Source organism: Suillus subalutaceus, assembly GCF_016647625.1.
Source record: "Suillus subalutaceus strain FC151 chromosome Unknown DFJ58scaffold_165, whole genome shotgun sequence".
Classification (NCBI taxonomy): domain Eukaryota; kingdom Fungi; phylum Basidiomycota; class Agaricomycetes; order Boletales; family Suillaceae; genus Suillus; species Suillus subalutaceus.
This window is the reverse complement of record NW_024540414.1, coordinates 23051-44902: the sequence shown is the minus strand read 5'-3', so window position 1 is coordinate 44902 and position 21852 is coordinate 23051. Positions and strand designations below refer to the sequence as shown.

Genomic DNA, 21852 nt, shown 5'->3' with positions numbered 1-21852 from the left:
CCACACCACCATGATTGCTGCTCAGTTACAAAACCTCATAACTGTTAAAGAAGAAGAACTTGAGCACCTCAATAAGCCGCTTATACCTAATTTCGCCATGCCCCCCATCAATGCTGCCCTTGACGGGACGTATGCTGGGCTTAAGGATGTTCAAGAAGTCCCTAAATTTGATGCTGAAGGTAAAGCCATCTCATGGTCGCAAACCCCTGCGGCCGTTGAGGCTTATCGTCGACTCTGTATCGACCTTGTGCCCATATGTCAGCGCATCATTTTCCTCAAATGCTCTAAAGGCCAAGCACTTTGTGCTAAAGCCAATGCCAAGTGCAAACTTAAAGAGGACACTGATGTGGAAATGGCTTCTGAAGCCAGCCCCAGCACGCAGAAGATTGATGATATCGTCAATCGACAGGTTTCTGCTGCCTTAAAACGACTCCAACTCACCCCTGATAAAAGTGAGTGGCGCAGCTTTAAAACTTTAAAACTGCAACACTCAAAAGGGAAGCAATCAAAGAAATAACTTTGATGCTACAGTCAAATCATGTAAAGTATGGTTCTCCATCTACATACCCAGAAGCCATACTAAGGAGTACCAGTTCCTTTAGTGATCAAGCTACTCATCTCCATAGCCCCTGAAGATGTTCGGATTGCAGCGAAGATTCATGGGGATGTGCATGTAGGACCTGGAGTGGTTTTGGACCTATCTTTTAGATGCCAACTTGGAGTAGGATTACGATATCTGCCATTTCGTCCCTACAAGGACTTGCTTATTATAGATGCATATGATGACTTGTGTAAACGTCTCCAGTTGGAAAATATTCTTTATGAGTGAATTAGCACGTGGGAACTTTGAAGAAGTTCCCATTGATTATGACCCAGACTACAACCTCCACTTACTTCATAAGAAAGAAGCTGGAGCAGTCTATATCTGTACATTGAAGCGGGTTTAGCTGAAGGGAAAAAGTATGTGGAACTACATAGTGTCCCACTTTACGACCTCTAGCAAAATCTTTAAACCATATAAGTCTCAGTTTATGGATTTAACCTGCCTCGAAGCCATGCTCACAGTGTGTAATTACATCGTGACTATGACTGACAAGAATCTTGGCTGTGTGATTGTCATGAGACAATGGTTCATAGATGGTTGCAAGGCTTGCCTTGACGACAGGAACAATTATGAAATAATTGCTCCTGCAGAACGTCAGATCATCCTTGACGATACTACTACTGCAATTCAGAACCTTGCTGAACTAGCTGAACTGGCTGGAGTGACTGAACAGTTGTGCAAATTCCTGGTATCCAAATGTCTGGAAAACCAGTTGGACGAACTGAAAATCCCTTGGTTCTATGGCATCCCTAAAATCCATAAACAACCAGTCAAATTTAGACCCATTGTACCATGCCATTCATGCGTCCAGGCACCTGCAGCTAAATATGTATTCGAAATGTCTTAAGCCTCTTATAGACCGCACTCCACATGTCCTCTGCCACAGAAAAAGAACTTTTCAACTGTGCAATACGGTTGGCTAATTATAACCTTTTGTGTGAATTTGATGGTGTCATCTACCGCCAACTACAAGGCCTTGCTATGGGAGTTGCTTGCTCCCCAGACATTGCCAACTTGTGGGGCACCTACTTTGAAGATTGGTGTTTTCATAACGATGAAATCCTTCGGGAAAATGTACCATTCTATCATAGATATATAGAGGACATGTTCATGATTGTTTATGCAAACTCTGCCGAGGAAGCTTTACACATTGCACAATGTTTATGTCTGGATGATCCAGACTCTGAACATATCAAACTCACGTGGGAAGTCTCTGAATATTCCATTCCATTTCTGGACATGCTTATTTATATCAATGCATTCCATGGGAACATTGAGCATAAGCCTTACCAAAAGAGACTGAACCACTTAGAGAGGGTTCCTTGGACGTCGCACCACCCTAAAGATATTAAAAAGGGTACCTTTATTGGGGAGATGTCAAGGTTGGCAACTCTGAACTCCACTTTCGATGGATACAGCGGAGTCTATACATGAATTAAAACTCTTGTATATTCACAGGGGATACCCTAACAACCTTCTGGAACACTGGATTCAAATGCATTACACAAAGCATTGGAATAACCGCTTAAGCAGCGGAAATGCAGGCCAAACACATGTTTTTGTTCTGAAATCAGAATTTAATCCAGCCTGGACCCTCTTTAATGTCCGCAAGCTTGGAGATACTATCACAAGCCACTGGCACTCTCACCTGTTCAAATTATATGAACAACAGAGAGAGTTTCGGCGATCCATTGACAAACCTTTGGGAGAATGGCTTAGGTCTTTACCGATGCCCATCCCTCAGGACTGGATGTCAGATTTTCTCACTGGGCGAGTCTTTGATGTCGTCAAAGCTGGGCTTTGTGATAGAAGATTTTTAGTTTCTAGGAAACGAACAGCTAATTTGTTTGATCTCACCAACACATGGAAAAAGTCATTACTCTCCAACATCCTCCGCACTTTCGATGATGAAATTGCTGATATCCTCGCGGATGAGGATACATCAAGTTTTCTGCCTCTTGTGTTTTACAGTTGATCTCATTCACAGATCAGCAATTACCAACACGATGTTACTTTTATTTCTTTAAAAAGTAAGGCGCATCTACCATAACCATTGTATTTATATGATGATTGGATTTTGCTTTTGCAGAATCCCTGTTCATTGCTACTTATGTGCTGCTGGCGTAGCACTCAGTAGCTCCTCCAGGTATTTTTTTTGAAATTCCTGGAGTTGTATAATATTTCACAAAAACCTATTCATCACGTGACCCTCACGTGACACGTTCCCATGGGGTACACATCTTCTGATTGGTAAGCCCGGCCCGGGTGGACCCAATGAGACGTGGGAAATGGAAGATGTTCTTCTGCCCTGTAAGAAGCAAGGCCCCTTATCTCTTTTATTAGGGTTAGGGTTCGGCCCTTGCGGGATAAAGATCTAGGCCGCCTCCGGGATGCCCTGATGGAGGTAGTAGGGTGATACCTATTCTTGGCCCCATCAGATTAGCCCTTTATTGGGTGACATTTGATCAGCCCTTCTTTATCGCCGCCGTGGTACCTGGTTCATTTCCGTGTGGAAACCTGGACCCCTTATCTTTTGGCATGAGTCATCGTGACCGATGCTTCTCATTATTTATGGGTTTGGATCATGGGTAAAAGAACCCAGATCTTTGTGACATGTGAAAACCTCTATTCTTGGAACAATAGATGCAGTCCTTTTATGTATTGATTGGACAATAGGAAACTGGTCTCCTTCGGGATCCAGTGGTATGAATTGTGATCATACCCACAGTATGACAAGAGTGGGAATGCTTCTAGATAAGCACTGCCTCCCCCTCCTCACCTTATAAACCCTTCAAAATTTTACTGATGAGCTACCATTGCAAAATTTGCCTCCTTCCACTAGCTTGGAAGGGTAACTTCAAAGTTTCGAACAATATTATCAGCAACCCACCCTCAAACCTTGTTGGTGCAGTTGTCCCTCCCCCCTGAAGCGCACTTCGGGGGGAAAGGCTCCCCATCCACTTGCTCTTTGATGAGTTGAATCCACAGGCAATGCTCATTCACCAGTGTGTTGAGGAGCATCACTAGGTCTGCACAGTGGTTAATCTTTCTGGGATTTTGAATCTTCCCACACATCCAGCCTTCAAGGACAATGCTGTATGTCTCATCAATTTTCTGCTCATAGTTGTTGTGGTTTATTGCGATCTTCTTCTTTGACAGCTTGTATTTTTTCATGATGGCATCTTGGCATATGAACTGCATCAGCAAAGTTGTTTGAATGAAAATGTACATACTCACTGAATCCCTCCTGGATGTTGGTGCAACACAGACTAATCAACTTAGTAGAAGACAAATGATGTGTTGGTTTTCTGCACTTGCACAGGCCCTGTATCATTGTGCAACTAGAGCTGAGTCCATTTGATGCTCCTGAAACAATGTAAGTGTTGAGGTCATTACAAGGTATTGTGTGTCCTTACCATTTGTATTTCTCAGAAATAACTGCAGCTTTCCTCCTGATATGCTTTGCATGCCTCATTGATAGCATTTGAGAGGATAACAGCCTTTTTACAATGGTTGGCCTTCTGTGTCATGGTGAGTGTTGGTCTAGCATGTTTAATTTTTGATGTGACATTGACAACCATTATATGCAGATGGAACAGATGAGAGGCTCAGACATTCAATGGGCCATGAATAAATTATATGGCAAGGGTCAAACTAACTCATTTCGAAAATCTTGTTTGTTTGGCCGTGGGGTAGATATTCAGCTCATGAAAAATATACCAGTGTGTGTGTGCCTCCTCAAATTGTGTGAGGCCCATTAGACCTTATGTATGGTATTGAGTGTGTCTGAGTTTGTGGAGGTATATCAATGTCAGCATTTTAAACCTTCAGTACAACATCTGATGTCAGCTAATTTAACCTTATTACAATGTAAACAACATCCCTATGTAAGCTAATTGGACCTTGTTACAATGTAGACAGATTCTCATGCTGCAACAGATTCTATGTATGATGGTAAAGCATCATCATCAACTGGCCTTTGAACTCTCCCACCCGGGAGTGGGTGCAATGGACCCAACCCAAACTGTCCTATAGTATTGTACTGAGTCTGAGGTAAAGGAATCACACGAACCACACTTGTTGTAAAATATCGTGTATTATTAGTTTCGGGAGAACGTAAAGTCACATGGTGAATGGTATTGTGCTTGAAGGACATGTCGGAGGCAATAATATTGGAGTCCTTCATACCATAGAAGAGGTCAATTGTCAAATATTCAGCTCGATGTCTTGGAGACTGGATGATGTGATTGGTGATTCCATCAGTAGTTCAAGCGGAGGCGAGTTTGAGGTACTGGACAGGTCCAATACAGTGGAAATTGAACCTAACCAAAGATTTAATATGTGGATGTTACTTGAAGCTGCCACTCACTGATGGTTACTGTGGGACTGCTGGAATGCTGATAGCTGGTGAAAGACTTCAGAGGTATAGTGAGCAGTTGTATATGAATGGTTTGATGATACATACATTGTTGAGATCAAAAGGAACTTCAGTGGGAGAAGCCACAGGCTGCTGACAGACAGCAGCAGGTGCAGGTGCAGGACGCTGATGTGCAAGAACAAATTCCCTCGCAGGTAAAGGATACTGATGTGTAAGAACGAACTCCCTTGCAGGTGGAGGAGCCTCAGCAGGAGAAGTTGCAGGCCTCTGGTGCACAACAGTGGATGAGCACATTCTACTTGCAGCTGTGGATGCGAGAATGAAGTCTTGAGCTGGAGGGTGACAAGGTGATGATGGTGGGGGGAAAATCAAGTGAGGCATGGCTTCCAAGTTGAAATATATTATTGGCTGTGTGGGACAAGCATGAGGGATGAGACAAGATAAAGAAACAGGGCAATTTACTACTGCTTGTTTTAACCTTCACACCACAAGTGCACCCTGGTTTATTCAATTTCTTGAAAATCTTCTTTGAAATTGGGTGTACTACTTAAGAGGTGAACATGTCATGCAATAACAAAATCACCTGGGATACTCATGTATCAACAAGTTTCCATGAATCAGTAGTTTTCAAGCAGGGAGACTGTTGAGCATTGACAAGTAATGCTGGCAAGTTTTGATGGATGTTTGCTCGATTTGAAAACTAGTAGTGCACTTCAAATATAACAAAAATTGAATGCTGCAGTGGGGAATAAGTTTCAGAGACCATGAAGCAATCAAAGTATGTTCGTACAGTGGTGTTTGTGCTTGCAGCAAGATCAAGCCATGAATTTCTTTTCCATGTGACACACTGTATGTGTACTATTTGGAGGACAAAGAAAGAGTGAGGCATTAGCTTGCTTTTTGGTAAGTAAATTGCTGCCACCTCTCCCTTTCTTGGATTCTAAATTAATGATGAGACTAATGAGGTCAGCACCATCGTTATTGCTAGAGTGATGCAAGAATGTGTTGTTACCATTCCCTCAGAACACAGTGTAAGGACTGAATAAAGGGAAGTCCATACTGTTAAGCTGCAAAGATGAGGGTAGTAAGCACTGAAGAAAGGAAAGTCCAAGCTGTTGCACTGCAAAGACAAGGGACCTAAGGACTGAAAAAGGGAAGTCTATGCTGCTATGACAAGGGTAAGGACTGAAGAAAGGGAAGTCCATACTGATGTGCCAATGGTAAGGACTGAAGAAAGGGAAATCCATACTGCTGCACTACAAAGATGAGTGTAAGAGCTGAAAAATTGGAAATCCATGCTGCTGCGCCCATATATATTAATTAAGTAGCACATTTAGAGATGACATATATATGCACAATACCTGATTTCAAGCCCTCTGCTCATGTTTCACAGCTTGCAATTTGATCACCATCTAATATTCTTGCTTGAGGCTACTGGAATCTCTGGTGTACATGCACATGGGCAGTCCGCAACAGCTGGTACAAAGAAACAAGCAATAGAGCTCATTTTTCAATATGTGGAAGTTGTAAATTCTACTGCCATGGCTGGTGTTGTAGTGCTGTTGTCTTTGAGTATTGTGCTTATATACATTGTCTCTGAGTATCATACTAAATCATATCATTACCATGTATTCAGTTCTAATTCTACTCAGACATACATGCATTGAGGCGATTAGCTTCATTAAAAAGAACATCATCCTCATCTGCATGAATAATTGAGGATCCTTCCAATCCACAGTTGGGATTTGCATAGTAGCTTCATATGAGCCCAGCGAGAATATGGTTGTCACACCGCTGTCCTCTTACTTAAGGGTCTTATGTACAATGCATATACATTGACAGAACAACTATATAGGATAAGACTTCTTGCCAGTCCTTAAGTACACGGTCTACAATTTTTCTAGTTTTGTGGTAGATAACGTGTGAGTTCTTGGGAGGGTTTACTTAAAAATGACCCCTTCTTGTTTTCTCTTTGTAGGTTTGCTTTGAGGCCTGTATCAATTGAATAGTTTTGTTTCACCCTAAGATAGTTTGCCTCAATGTAAAGTAGTTCTCTTAGCTTGTGTCTCCCTTCCTGTAAATGAGAGAGGTTATTTGTATGTAAGAAGTTTAGTTTAAGTTTTAGTAGGTTAGTTTGTTATGTAGTCAACCCCTGTAAGATAGTATATAACTCAGATAGATGTTTCTTAGTCTTACTTTAAGGCACTAATTTTTCCTGCACTTTATTTCTTAGGTAATCTCACTTGTTTTGAGAATAAGGTTTAAAGTGGGAAGTCTAGATTCACAGTAGCAAAATGGGCTCCTTTTATACCTTTTTGGAGGTCATCTTACTAAGTATGATTCAGCACATGGATTGGTAAGAACATTCTTACAAATCAATCTTTTTAGTGTGTTGAGTCAGCTGATTTACTAACTAGCTTATTTATACAATGTAATATTACAAAGAAAGATGAATAAAAGACATGAGTCATCCCATGGATTGGTAAGAACATGCTTACAAACCAATCTTTTGAGTGAGCTGAATCAGCCTTCTTACTAAGTGGATTATAAATACACTTGCAAGTCTTACAAAGCATGACAAATCATGACAAAATCATGATGAGTCAAGTTGAATCCTTACAAATCAGATTATTAACCAGTCACATGACAAGCTTACAAACATGCTTTGTGGCTGGAGAGGAAGTCTGATGGTTAAATATGCCTAGAAAAATAGAAAGAGATAGAATCCCATGGAACAAAATAGAAATTCATGGAAAAATGGAAGTGAAGTTGGAAAGTGAAAATACTAGCTAATAACTAAGGGGAAAATGATGGGGTAACTCGGTGATAGGATACAGTCTGGTGTACTAACCCTTACCTTCCTTATTACTCCTGCTATGTATATGTCATGGTATGAGTAACATACTATGCATGACACCGCTCACAGAATAACATCCCACACTGGTCATCAAAGCTGTCAATTTTATCAATAACAACCATTGGCTCACTCCAGATAGCATATTCCAGTCTAGTGTGCAGGTATGATTCAAATGTTATCAGTCACCAATCAGCATGGGAGAGAATATTTTTCTGATCAGTCTGATTCATGCATATCACATACAATGATGCTGTCTTCTTCATAATTGCAGTGTTACAGCAGCAGCAGTGGCTGGTTCCCTCTGAGTCACAGACCTCAATAACACTCTCGCTAAGTTGAATTGGTGGGACTGTCACTTACAAGGCACTGAACCAACATCAATGCACTGTTGTCATGTCATGATGGATTTTTCATTTACACTGTTGGCATTGGAAACTCTTCAGCAATGTCGCCTAAAATCCAAGAGGGAGAGCAAACAGACAACTGGGACAACAACTTTGAGGATGTACCCTCTCAGCAGAAAAGCCAGCTGGCCTAGCATACATGCCTTTGACAAATTGGTGTTTTCAAAGATTGTGATCAATTATGTAATCTGTTTGCAATGAGCACGTTGCCTTGAATGTGTCTCTATAGAGACGACAGACCGTGAGTTTTGTTGATGAATGTGGAGCATATTGACAACTTGTACGAAATCATCATCTAGTGTATCCATGATCATCATGATCAATCAACTGTACAGTTTTTTCGAAAGGGTTCCCATGCATTGAGGTATAGGTGCCTGGGGATTTGGATCTGACAAAACCCTCCTCCCACTCTGTGGGAAGTCATGGATAGTGTGCTGCACCTTATGAAGCTCCAATGCCCCAAGGTGATTGAGTCAGCACTCAAAGTGATGTTAAAATTTTCAAAATGTTGTTCAGTATATTGGAAAATTCTCATCATGGACCCCCCTAAGCAGATCCTTGATCAGACCGCCCCTGTGCTGCGCATTATTGTGTTTGTGAGAAATGCTGAGATTGGACATATGCCTGTTGTGGGAATTTTTGAGATATTGGAAAATGCAAAGATCAGACCCGCCATGTTCTGCTCATTTGTGAGTTTGTCAAGAATGCCCATATTGAGCCCCCCTTGTTTTGTGCATTTTTGAGATATTAGAAAATGCCCTAATTGGACCACCCTGTTTGGCACATTTTTGACATGTTGAAAGATGCCCAGATTGGACCCCCCCTGTTTAGCGCATTTTTGGGTTTCTCAGAAATGCGCATATTGGACACTGTCATATACCATATACCCGGGTACAGATCCAAAGATCCGGATCTCAGATCCGATCCAGATCTGATGGACATATCTGTCATCTGGTCCACAGATCCGATCTGATTCTTATTTCATGTCCTGTTCATATAACTCTAACTATCATTCATCTCCTTTCGGTATTCCTGTACACCGGTATACCGGTTATCCTTTACTTCCACTATGCTTACTGATCCGCTACACTTACTGATCCGCTTTAACGTATACTTCATTCCCAGTTCATGATTTGTGATCCATCCGACTTACCAATACGCTGTGCACATACTTTGCTTATACTTCATACATAGCCTTGCATCTTTGCTTATTGATCATTCTGTTAGTTATCTGTAGTATATAAACCCTTGTACATGCGCTGTAGTAGATCAGTTCGAATATCATATTAGATTGCACTCATTCCATCTGGATTCTAAATCCTTCCGTTATCCGTCCGGACTTGAGTACGATACTCTTGTCTACTCCGAGACTTAGGATTGATCCTATAGTCTATATATCTGCCTCTGTCTTCAAACAGTCCTCACCCGTTAGTTTCTAGTTCGGATCTGATCCGGATTAGCTGTTACTCTATACATTAAATATCCGGAAGCCTTAACAGATCCATTATGATACTTATCCGTCTCACTAGACACAATACTCTAGCACTCTGAAATAAGGGGCAAGACTCAGGAAAGGGGCACAGCGCACGAGCTGAGGCCAAAGCCCTTCGGATCTGATACCTCTTGAGTACGGTCTTAACAGACACCGCCTGATTTGCAGATTTTTGACATGTTGAAAAATGCCCATATTGGACTAGGCTCCTACCCACCGCAGCTGGAGAGGAACGAGGATGGTCTGCTATATCTTGAGTGTTGTGTTACATCAGAATTCCCACAGCACAAATATTTAAAGTAGGTATATGTATGTTAACGTTAATTACATATAGATACTATTTCTGTACAGTCGCCCAAGATGAGTCTCGGACTCGGAGATTGGATAGATGTGATCATGGAAGTGTTCAATATCGTCAGTATCTCAGTCTCACAATTCCTGATCGATATACTGTCCAATAATGATAATTCAAACGACGAAATAGTGGTTGATCTTCTGAACAATGGTCATCGTATCACAGAGCTTCTTGTGAGGCACTCACAACTTGAAACAACACAGGAGTGGGCAAGCAACATCATGAGTGATGTATGTGTGCAGGAGATTAGGGATCTGTCAGCAAAGAAACATGGCTCTCATTTTGCTGTGTCGCACACCTCTGTAGAGCAACTAGAGGAATTTAATATGGATCTGCTCGGGAAAGGCATGCAGCGGCTCTCACACCAACACCATGGGGTCTGTTTGACAGGCTTCTGTTTACAGGGAAGAAGTATGTTGGTGTAGAAGTAGGCACCAAAGGTCCAGAAGATAGTGACGAAGAAGATATCTATTGGGAAGTGTTTGGTGACAGAGAGTTGGATGGGTTAATGAGAGTTTTTGCTGACACATTAGTGAAACAGGAAAAGATAATGGTGCATCATAATAAATTGGTGATGATCATAAGTAGTATTAGATGCGCATGAAAAATGGGGGGGGTTACTCCTCTGCTAGAAAAAGGTCGTTATTTTCAGCATAATCATGCAGACTGTGAACCAAAAATCAAACACAATTCAAAGCATCTTCAGTATCTTTCTGCAGTCTGCACACGCACCTCAAAAGGTCATAGAGACACTATTGTGGATGGGAATCTGTGTCTCTGTTGATTCAATCAATACGGCTGTCATGTCATTGTCAAAGGAAGCTCACCGCAGCATTTCCGCTCTGGGGCAGACACTTCTCACATCCTATGCATATGATAATTTGATGTGGACCTTAAATCAACTGTTCATACAGTTGACAAGTCAGAAGACATGCTCAAACATCTTACTGCTGGCCTCCTTTTCCACTACAGCATGATGTTACTCTTGACAACTTGCATTGCTCAAAAGCCTTGTGGGAAAGATTGCCACTCAACCCGCAAGTGGATTCCATGAACATAGTAACAACCAAGAAAGGATGGAAGGATCTACTTACCTTACATCCAGACCCCTTAAACGAAGCCGGTCTGTCATGGTGAGACCACTTCAACTCCTGGAGGACCTTTCCGATTTAATCAAGTTCAGGCCTGCATACTTCCGTCAATTTCAGGACTGCATTCAACATCCGGAGTCAGTAGAAATGATCCCCATGACCAAGACACCAATTTTAGCCTTGCGAGCAATGGATATCAGCAATTCGACAGTATCTGGGAACATTAACTCAGTACTTGAGCTACTGAAGCAGGGGGACATTGAAGACTCAGCAGATTGTGATCCCCCACAAGTACTAGATGTGTTGGAATACATTGTGCTATTCCACAGCAACCTTGGCACAGGCGAATGTCTTCAAGCAGCACTCCAGCGATGCACCATTGAAAGCACACCTTGGAATCGCCTCCAGCATGTCATCTTCATTCCAGGTTTATTTCATTTGAAGATGGTGAGCACAGATGCCATCTGGCGCACCTTCTTGCAGCATTCCTTGGCATGAGTAGATGAGAACACTTTGATGCGAGACATTGGGATCCTTCGACCTAAAGAAACAGGCATATATGGCTCAAAGCCTGGGTTTCGTAGAATGCACCAGCTCATCACCTACTCTGGTATTTGCAGGTGCCTTGATTGTTGGAGAGTGGAAGTAAAAAAATGTGATCCCACACATGTGGACTTGGATGCCTTTGTGGCATCAGAGCCGTTATTTGAAGATCTGCTTGCAATGTCAGATGTAATTGCAAAGGGGTATGTTGCTGATGACAGACTTTGGCGGATGAGATCGAAAGATGTCACTCAGTGCGATGGGGAGTATGAAAACGCGCTGCTCCTCAACAAGTACATGCTACTATATGAGGAACTTTCATTTTCAATGAATATTGGGGATATTGGGCAGGTGGAAACTTGTATTGTTGCGTGGATCCTGTTATTCATGGCAACTGGGAAGCATAAGTATGCGACGCACATGTCGGATTCTCTATGCAATATTCACTTTATATACCCAGATGGCTTGCAGTGAGGTTTTTTTTGTTTGTCAAAACACGAGCTGATTCAAATTATGACTTAGGAGAGCTATTTGATATCATATTCTTGTGAACCCATCGGGCAAAGCAGGCAGCTTCCGAGCCGTTGACTGGTGCATGGAGTTAAATAACTTGTATACAAAGGTGAGTTATTTTTGTACCACCAAAATACATTGGCTAATGACGTCTAGGTTTATTACAGAGGCAAGAGCTCTAATCACACTATAGACCGTATAATCTTGGAATCTCCCCTTGTCCAGGTTTATCACAACTTACAACGGGTTTTTGAAGAAAACTTCTTGCACTCACACCTCACGACTCAACACGCTATTGTTGACATGACGCAGACATTCATTGAGCTCTGTAGGTACATAGCACAGCACTCCCCGCATGAACCTGTGCTTGGACGAAAAAGTAAACACTCTATTCCTGATCTCTACACTAAAGGTCTTGAATTAATAGATAAACAATGCGCAGATAGTAGAATAGAAGGGGGGGGGAGCATTAGAGGAGCACCCGACATTAGAGGATGTAGCGGTAGAACTAGGATTATAATAACAGCTTGGAGCTGCATTAGATGAAGATGTGTTGGAACTTGCATTAGACAAAGATGTGTTGGAAGCCGCTTGAGGTATCTGTTATTGTCCATGAGCGCAACTTAAACATCCAGCATGGCAATATACAGTGGCTCAAAAAACTGTCCGCATGTTTTGACATTTTTCACTATCTATGATATTGTGTGAGAATGAACAAATTCCTCAAGGACATACTTATACCACATTGTAGTATGGCTTCAGGGCTTTTATTTGAGCCCTACACCGTGGGAATCGGCGGAGATATGGTGGAGATATAAGGCTTATAAAATGATGACTCATGTGGACAGTTTTTTGAGTGTATATTAAAACTATATAAATCATTATTTATGACACCATAAAAATCATGCCACTATTATATAAATTATAAAGTGGTGTCATTATGTTATTTTATGACTATATCTAACTATATAAACCAGAATATCTCATGTATCATAGTCATAATCACCATGAAAGCCATCTCCTCTGCTCAAAGAGATAATATCCTCTCTCTGTCTTATGCTGGCCTCTCTGCTCGCCAAATTTCCTCTAGAACTGGAATATGCAAGTCCACTGTGGCCAAGTTCATCAAAGAAAGCCACCCAGACAAGGAAAACTCTTGTGGAGGACGTCCATCCAAGCTTACCTCTACTGATAAAAGGGCTATTATCCAACATATCACTACAGGAAAGGCTGATAATGCTGTCCAAGCCACCCATTATATCAATTCCACCATCACTACCCCTGTCTCTTCACAAACTGTGAGGAATGTTCTCAAGGCAGCTCATCTCAAGGCAGTAACAAAGAAGAAAAAGCCTCTTCTCTCCATCAAACATAGGCAGAGAAGACTAGCCTTTGCCTTAGCTCATCAACACTGGACTGTAGAGGACTGGAAGCATGTTATATGGTCAGATGAGACCAAAATCAATAGGATTGGGTCAGATGGGAAGGTGTATGTATGGAAAAAGAAGGGAGATGGCCTAACAGACAGAGAGGTTAATGGGACTGTCAAGTTTGGAGGAGGTTCTTTAATGGTATGGGGCTGTATGGGATGGAATGGTGTGGGAATGCTTGCTGAGGTTGAGGGGAAGATGAATGCTGAGCAGTATGTGGACATTTTAAATGACCACTTGCTGCCTAGCTTGGCAGAATCAGGGATTGATGAAGAAGATATCATTTTCCAACAGGATAATGATCCCAAGCACACATCCAGAAGAGCTAGGGAATGGTTTGAAGAACATAACATCAATGTTCTTGACTGGCCAGCACAGTCTCCTGATGTCAATGTCATTGAACATCTCTGGGGAACACTCAAGAAAAAGCTTCAAGCCTATGAAAACCCCCCTAAAGGAGTATGGGAGCTTTGGGAGAGAGTAGCAGTGGAATTGGGGAAGATCACAGCTGAGGATTGCCAGAAATTAATTGAGAGTATGCCTAGAAGGATAGAGGCAGTAATTAAAGCCAAGGGAGGTCATACAAAATACTAGAATACCTGGTTATTACTGTAAAATACTTGAGTCAAAAAACTGTCCACATGAGTCACCATTTTGTGAGCCTTGTATCTCCACCATATCTCCACCGATTCCCACGGTGTAGGGCTCAAATGAAAGCCCTGAAGCCATACTACAATGTGGTATAAGCATGTTTTTGAGGCATTTGTTTGTTCTCACACAATATTATAGATAGTGAAAAATGCCAAAACATACGGACGGTTTTTTGAGCCACTGTACATTTTCCTTGTAGGCAGTGGTTTATGAGCTTGATGCAATACGAGATTGGTTCATTAAACAAACATGGCTACGCTCTGTCATGATTGATGGTGTGAGTCACTGCTGTCAGCCAGTAGAGACAACTTACTGGTATGTCCCTCGATGCCACACGCATCACATCTAACTTGCTTTCGAGCAACTACTGAGTGACTAGATTGAGAAGTAGATGGGACATTGGGTTGTGGACACTTAGCAGTAGTGAAAATAGCTTGGAGCACAGGAACTGGTATGATGCACTGAATGATAGCTATGACATCACTACCAAAGTGGTCAACTGCAGACCACTTTGTCTCCTTATGTAGGTCGTTGGTAGTGAAAAATTTATGATGGTGAGCGCAGTCAATGATATGGTCCAACACTGAGTCCAGCATTGTCACACCAGGACCATAGTCATTAAGTGTTGAGTCACCGTATACTCTCCTGGTCATCGACTCTCGCCATTCTTCCAGAGTGTCATGGAGCTGGAATTCCAGTGGTCCCATGTCGAACTTGAGAGTGCGTGAACAGTGGACAATTTTAGAAGGTAAAGATGTAGTGTTTTGAGAGAGAGAGTTGGGATTATGGATATCGCAACAGACAGTTGGTTTGAGTGGTGCACAGCAGGTGCAACCGTCAGAATTTGATGGGTCACATGCAACATGGTCTGGATCTGTTCATAGAAGGCAATGAGTCACTGATAAGCGCTAAGCAACGGCCCCACAATTGGCAAATATATTACCAGCTGATGAGTCGTTGAAGTGGACATGAAAGACTTTGCGTCAACACTGGATTGTACCTTGCAGGTGAGCATTAATCAAGCAATCCATCACAGGATCTAATGTCCTCTTCTTCCGTGCACTCCCACCTGACTTTCCCTCCAACTTCGACTGCAACTGCCCTTTTAGCTCCTGATCACCTGCCTCCACTCTGCCACCATCACTATCGACGTCCTCAGGAAGATTATTTTCCCACTCATGTACATCATCCTGCCTGCTTACAGGATGTAGCTGGGTACGCCGTCTTGTGGCCGCACATTCTTTGTTCTCGTCTGCTTTGCATTTCTTTGTCTCCTTTGTCTCTTGCCGCCGGCGCCTTTCTTCCTGCACGTCATCAAAATACTCTTTTTCAGCAAATAATATTGCTGTGCCTTGGAGTGAGTGATCTCTGACAGCACGCCCCATCACTGCCATAGAGTAGCCAGCTTGCATGTGGCTTTCCACTGTATAACAAGTAATATATCTGGTACATCCATTCCCTAAACAACATGACCATGATTAGCTACGATATTGTTCTACTAGATGCATACTGGTGTCCTTACCATTCCAAATGATTCTGTGGTGCAAAGCCCCCAAGTCTCTCCAGATATCAGGTGATCCAGCTCGTCTTCTTTGAATTGTGTTGTCATGTCAGAGTTGAACCACTTTATCTTGTGCTGCAGTGCTGACGGGAGTCATCTCTGGATTGTTTTCGCTGCCGCTATGGAATCTTGAATGTCGTCAAAGAAGATGAGAAACTTTGGAGGTGCTGGATCACCATCCTTCCAGCCGTCAGGTATTAAAAACAATAGGTCTTGATATGATGAAAGTGAGTACATGATTTTATGGATGCAGAGTTTGATATTTGCATGATCGACAGAAGTTTGGATGGTGAGAAGCTTGTCAGAATACATGTGGAGTAGCCGCTTCACATGTGTGAGATTATCTACAGTGAGTGTTGCAGATGCGAGCATGAAAGGGATGTAGCGAGGTAGGATGTACCAGAGACACTCTAATTCTCTATATTCAGGATGAAACTCCCCCCAGGTTGCAATGCAATGCACTTCATCAAAGATTATACCAATAATCTGCTGCGTGAAAAGTGGTTTGCACAGCAGTTTCTTGAATTCTCCTCCAGGCTTCATAAGCTGCTCCGGACTAATGATGACGCCCTGGTATTTCATATCTTCAATGTCCTGTGTAAAAGACCATGCTATAGTAAGTTGTTGTCCACCCATAGCATACATGTTAGATCCTCACGCAAAAATTACTCCAGCTAGCTGTCTCTGAACTTATGGATATACTTAGCAAGCCTGCTTTTGCCAGCGATGAAACATTCTGTCTCCCGAGCTGGTTCAACGGAGTTACAATAATTTGAAGGCCAGGTTTGAAGAGTAAAGGCATCCAAAATGTCATAGTCTTCCCCATTGATGTCCCAGCAATACACACAATGTCACGGTTGTTTTCAATGAATGCTTGTGTGACTTTGATCTGCCAAATGCATGGCCATTTTCCAAAGCACTCCTGCGCCCAAACTGGGGGCTTCCAACATGTGATGCTCAAATGGGATATTCTATATTTAATTAACGTTAACATACATATACCTACTATATTTTCAAATTTTTCCAAGTGCCGCAGGTTTTTGCCGCTGTGGCTGAGATTGTTTACAAATGTTTTCTTCCAGCTGCTGCTGGAGAGGTTGAGGAATGAGGTTGGGCTGGGTTTAAATATTTGTGCTGTGGGAATTCTGATGTAACACAACACTCAAGATATAGCAGACCATCCTCTTTCTTCTCCAGCCGCAGTGGGTAGGAGCCTGATATTGGACCCCCCCTGTTTAGCGCATTTGTGAGAGATTAGAAAATGCCCAGAACGGACCCCCCCCCGTTGTGGGCATTTTTGGGTTTGTCAGACATGCCCAGATTGGACCCCCCCTGTTGTGTGCATTTTTGAGATATTGGAAAATACCCAGAATGGACCCCCCCTGTTGTGGGCATTGTTGAGATATTGGAAAATGCCCAGATCACACCCCCCTGTTGTGGGTATTTTTGAGATGTTGGAAAATGCCCAGGACAGACCCCCCTGGTGTGGGCATGTTTGAGATGTTGGAAAATGCCTGGATCGGACCCCCCCTGTTCAGCGCATTTTTGGGTTTGTCAGAAATGCCCAGATCGGCCCCCCCCCTGTTGTGGGCATTTTTGAGATATTGGAAAATGCCCAGAATGGACCCTGTATTGCACATTTTTGGGTTTGTCAGCAATGCCCAGATCGCCCCCCCCTGTTTTGCACATTTTTGGCATGTTGGAAAATGCCCAAAATGGACCCCCCTGTTTTGCGCATTTTTGAGATATTGGAAAATGCCCAGATCTCCCCCCCCCTGTTTTGTGCATTTTTGATATTTTGGAAAATGCCCATTTTGTGCCACTTGAGCTAGCCATAACCTAGAGCTAACCAATACCAACTTACAAATTTACCCTTAGAATCGTAAGTGCCCAATTTATAGGCACATGCCTCTGAATATATTAAAAAAACACCGGCTCTAGGTTACACGTTCACAAGCGATACTATGCAAATTTTGTGTGATATATAGTAGGATGCCCTGTTTATTGATGATGACCAGATTCCTGCAGACCTCAATACCCTATACTGTAAATTTCCCAACCTCGATCACTCTCAGGCTGCAGCCATCATCAAAGACCAAAGCATAAATGTCATCATTACCGAACGCCAACAGCAGCTGGATGCAATCCTGGATGAAATTTGGGCCTAGAAACTGTCATGGATAGCATAGATAATATTCACCGACAATTGGTCAAAAAGAGGGACAAGATCACCCAGTCCTTGAATCTGCACAAGGGACTCACATCAGCTCTCTGGCGCTTGCCAGTTGAAATCTTATGCAGAATCTTTCACTACTGTCTCCCACCTCCCCCACTAAAGCTGGCCCCCCAGACATCCAACCTATGTCCCCCCCTCTCACCACTGCATGACTCATTGCACCTATCAGGCGCGTGAAGCTCCCCTTCTGTTACCAAGATATGCCGAAGATGGAGGAAGATTACCATTGACACACCCAGTCTATGGCACAGGCAGTTTGTAGCACTCAATTGCAAAGGTTGGGAGCAGTGGGTTTTCTGCTATGACTCATGGCTCAAGCATTGCTGACGTCTGCTCTCATTGGCATTTGTGTGTCCCGACTCCACAAGTGGCTGGGTTATATTATAAAGCCTTCTTCAGCCTTACAACAATCAAATATTCTCTCTCTCTGTCAATTTTACCGGCCAATCCTATGCGCTTGACAATATGTTCGGAGATTCCTAGCATTAGAGGAATTGTCCATGTGCTTCGATCCTAGCATGACTCATATGGATGATGTCCATCAGCCTATTGTGCAATCTATCTCACAGCTCCCATCCACCCTGCACAGTCTGAGAATACTAGAACTGATGTTCGAGCTCGACCAATTATCCTCTTTCATTCCCACATGGGCCCACCTGAAAAATGTCACAATCACTCTATATCAAGATGACATAGCTCTCAGGTTGCTCTGGCTTGCTCCAAACCTCTCCACATTAAATATTGCTGTATATTTCTTCACTGACGAGACTTTGGAGTCGTATAACTCACCTTGATTGCATCATCAAAGGCGAGGTCCCAGTTGTGTGTTCGGGCCATAATGAATGAGCGATGAGCATATGAAGTATAGTCGTTGGCGTCAGTGTGGATGTCTTGGGTGAATAACTCTTCAGCGGTAGACACTGAATCACCGGTTACACACGCATAGCAGGCTGGTGTAATAGCCAGGATCTATACATATGAAGGATGCTCAAATTGTAACATGAGAATCAAGAATGGAAACTTGCCTGTGAATTGATGTGAATTGGTGCTGCCCGCTCTGAGATCTTCTTATCTCGACCTCTGCTGAGGATATGCTCGCCGTCCACAGAGAATGTGACACACATCAGGCTGGATGAGGGCTGGAAGAGAGCACACCATGGTGCATAACAGACACATTTGAATTTTGGGCTGTAACTTATTTCCCCGATCGTTGCGCTGCGGTCACGTGGTGTGGCTGCTTGGCTTTGTTAGTGCATTGTCACTGCACCACTCACTGCAGTCACTGCTCAATACACTATTACTCTTGTCCTCAATGTCAAATGTATAAACTCAACTGCATTGTCTTGGGCAATGTTCCTTGCCGTGTATTTGAGATCAAGATTGCACCGACAGCAAGTGTCAGCGCCCTCCAAAACGTTATCAAGGGTGCAAAGAAGCCACAATTTGGCCATGTTACTGCTGATAGTCTCGAGCTATGGAAGGTGAGTGGTCTGATGCCTGTGATCTGATCTTATGCTGAGACTTTGGAAGGTCAACTTGCTTGTCGACAATGCGCTCAAGCACACTCTTGAGAGTCTCGAACTTAACAAGATGGACTTGCTATCACCTGTAGATGAAATGCTAGAGGTTTTTGGCAATGCCTCCTCAGCATAAGTATCTGCACATTGTGATCCAAGGCCCACCTGCCGGTGAGTTGTCTTTTGATATTGCCACCCTTTCCTCCTTACTGATCGTGGTCTGACTTAGTGTCTTCTGGACTGCTCCACCTCCAACTCAACTGCATTGTCTTGGGCGATGTTCCTCGCCATGTATTTGAGATCAAGATTGCACCAACAGCGAGTGTCAGCGCCCTCCAACAGGCTATCAAGGATGCAAAGAAGCCACGATTTGACCATGTTGCCGCTGATAGTCTCAAGCTATGGAAGGTGAGTGGTCTGATGCCTGTGATCTGATCTTATGCTGAGACTTTGGAAGGTCGACTTGCCTGTCGATGACGTGCTCAAGCGCACTCTTGAGAGTCTTGAACTTAATGAGATGGAGTCAATATCACCTGTAGATGAAGTGCTAGAGGTTTTTGACAATGCTCCTCAGCATAAGCATCTGCATATTGTGATCCAATGCCCACCTGCCGGTGAGCTACCTGTTGATATCACTCTGACACAGCAGATGAGCTGACACTGCCTCCCAGATGGCTCCCATACTCATTTGCAACCGTCGCCCACACTCCTGAGTAGGACGCAGCAACTTCATTCAGAGTACAGCCGGAAATTTCCTAAGAATGCTCCTTCTAGTCAGGCGAAACCTTCTAAATTCAAAGACATACAGAAAGACCCAGACCTCACCATTCACTGGGATCGACCACCTTCGGCTGCACATACTATACCCACCACGCTACTTCATCCAATCTTCGGTGCATTCATGGATGACTGTGAAAATCATGAGCCAACGCCAGCCGATAATAAGCTGGTCATGGCATTGTCGGTAACTATGTCTGGCTTCTTCAAAGACGAGGCAGGACGAGCTTCCAAATTCCATGAACCCCTGCAGCCGCACAACATTGACATAAGGGCCACAACAATTGACAGCGGCAACTACACCACCGACGGTGACATCCAGTACAAAGGTCTCCACTATGCAATTGCCGAAGTCAAGAATGAGATAGGGTCCACGAAGGCCAAACCCCACATGCAAGTCCTTTCATATTATATACATTCCATGGCCTCTTTCTCGAAGGAGAAGCCTGCATTTAGGTTTCTAGTATTCCACAACTTGCAATGCACTGATCACAATTTAGAGGGTCACACATTGATTTCTCAGCCGCTGTTTGGAGCATGCATCCGAACATGCAGGTGATTTCGACTGCTTTACCTCTGTTTCATCACCACACCGATACCAAAATGCGTGTGATGGTCGCGCGGCACATTGGTGCGCTCAGAAAAGCTCTTCGGTCTCTCTCAGAATGCTACAAGCACATGTTATCAAACATTACGTCCCCTTCTCCTGATCCACACCTTAATGTTTTGTACTCGGAATTTCCAGATCCCAGGTTTCCATACCCATATTCTTATACTTGCATCAAGACATTGTCAACATGTCATTTCTGTCATTTCACATACTGCCATCAAATGGATACCACCAAGCTACTCTTTTCCACCGAGACAACTGATGCCAAGATGCTCTGCATCAAGTTCATCCATCATTACTCTAAGGAAGTACATCAAAGATCTGCTTCTGGCGGCTTCGCTCTAATACTGTACAGCTTCGAACACCTGCCAGGTGGCTGGTACATGCTTGTGATGGAGTTTATCACAGACGATTACTGTTGTCTCGGGGAACTATCTGATCCTTCCCCTCATCATGGCGCACTCGCTGCGGAACTTCAATCTCTTCACCAAGAAGGTTATGTTCATGGAGACATTTGGGATACAAATGTTATGGCAAAAAAGGATTACAGCCCTGGATTCAAACTCGTGGATTTTGACTGGTCTGGAAAATAAGGCGAAATCCGATACCCAATCAATGTATATCGAGGAAAACATCTATGGAGGCCTGCTGGAGCAGAAGACAGACAGTTGATTCTGGCTGAACATGATATTCAGATGTTGCACGACATGTTTCATTGAGTTTAAGTAGCGTACTATAGATAATATCCGGGTAGCTCCCATACTGCATCGTGAATATATGAACATTATACAAAGTAGTATGCTTTACGAAAACAGGCGAAGCAATGGGTATGG

At 43.2% G+C, this 21852-nt stretch overlaps 8 protein-coding genes across 8 annotated transcripts; 4 read left to right on the top strand and 4 right to left on the bottom strand.

Annotated features, from left to right (window-relative positions):
- Window positions 1–3496: 3496 nt before the first annotated feature.
- DFJ58DRAFT_846254 (uncharacterized protein) lies at window positions 3497–4134 on the bottom strand (the record flags this gene model as incomplete). Its single annotated transcript, XM_041393280.1, has 3 exons — window positions 3497–3799; window positions 3842–3873; window positions 4044–4134. The coding sequence occupies 3 exons, from the start codon at window positions 4132–4134 to the stop codon at window positions 3497–3499; spliced, it is 426 nt and encodes a 141-aa protein (XP_041237884.1).
- A 7006-nt stretch (window positions 4135–11140) lies between these two features.
- On the top strand, window positions 11141–12259 carry DFJ58DRAFT_718802 (uncharacterized protein; the record flags this gene model as incomplete). The annotated part of the gene is made up of 4 exons (XM_041384530.1): window positions 11141–11223; window positions 11511–11628; window positions 11689–12194; window positions 12247–12259. The coding sequence occupies 4 exons, from the start codon at window positions 11141–11143 to the stop codon at window positions 12257–12259; spliced, it is 720 nt and encodes a 239-aa protein (XP_041237883.1).
- Window positions 12260–12262: 3 nt separating this feature from the next.
- Window positions 12263–12663, top strand: DFJ58DRAFT_625596 (uncharacterized protein; the record flags this gene model as incomplete). Its single annotated transcript, XM_041381106.1, has 2 exons — window positions 12263–12346; window positions 12394–12663. Coding segments are annotated over 2 exons (354 nt in total), but the record flags the coding sequence as incomplete, so codon positions are not given.
- A 1918-nt stretch (window positions 12664–14581) lies between these two features.
- Window positions 14582–15187, bottom strand: DFJ58DRAFT_668590 (uncharacterized protein; the record flags this gene model as incomplete). Its single annotated transcript, XM_041382714.1, has 1 exon — window positions 14582–15187. A coding segment is annotated over one exon (606 nt), but the record flags the coding sequence as incomplete, so codon positions are not given.
- A 785-nt stretch (window positions 15188–15972) lies between these two features.
- Window positions 15973–16461, bottom strand: DFJ58DRAFT_718801 (uncharacterized protein; the record flags this gene model as incomplete). Its single annotated transcript, XM_041384529.1, has 1 exon — window positions 15973–16461. One exon carries the CDS (start codon window positions 16459–16461, stop codon window positions 15973–15975), a length of 489 nt encoding a protein of 162 aa, XP_041237880.1.
- A 64-nt stretch (window positions 16462–16525) lies between these two features.
- On the bottom strand, window positions 16526–16873 carry DFJ58DRAFT_668599 (uncharacterized protein; the record flags this gene model as incomplete). The annotated part of the gene is made up of 1 exon (XM_041382718.1): window positions 16526–16873. The coding sequence occupies one exon, from the start codon at window positions 16871–16873 to the stop codon at window positions 16526–16528; it is 348 nt and encodes a 115-aa protein (XP_041237879.1).
- A 2561-nt stretch (window positions 16874–19434) lies between these two features.
- Window positions 19435–20290, top strand: DFJ58DRAFT_846251 (uncharacterized protein; the record flags this gene model as incomplete). Its single annotated transcript, XM_041393279.1, has 5 exons — window positions 19435–19596; window positions 19646–19741; window positions 19764–19803; window positions 19862–20040; window positions 20090–20290. The coding sequence occupies 5 exons, from the start codon at window positions 19435–19437 to the stop codon at window positions 20288–20290; spliced, it is 678 nt and encodes a 225-aa protein (XP_041237878.1).
- A 1121-nt stretch (window positions 20291–21411) lies between these two features.
- On the top strand, window positions 21412–21612 carry DFJ58DRAFT_668597 (uncharacterized protein; the record flags this gene model as incomplete). The annotated part of the gene is made up of 1 exon (XM_041382717.1): window positions 21412–21612. One exon carries the CDS (start codon window positions 21412–21414, stop codon window positions 21610–21612), a length of 201 nt encoding a protein of 66 aa, XP_041237877.1.
- Between the last annotated feature and the right edge of the window lie 240 nt (window positions 21613–21852).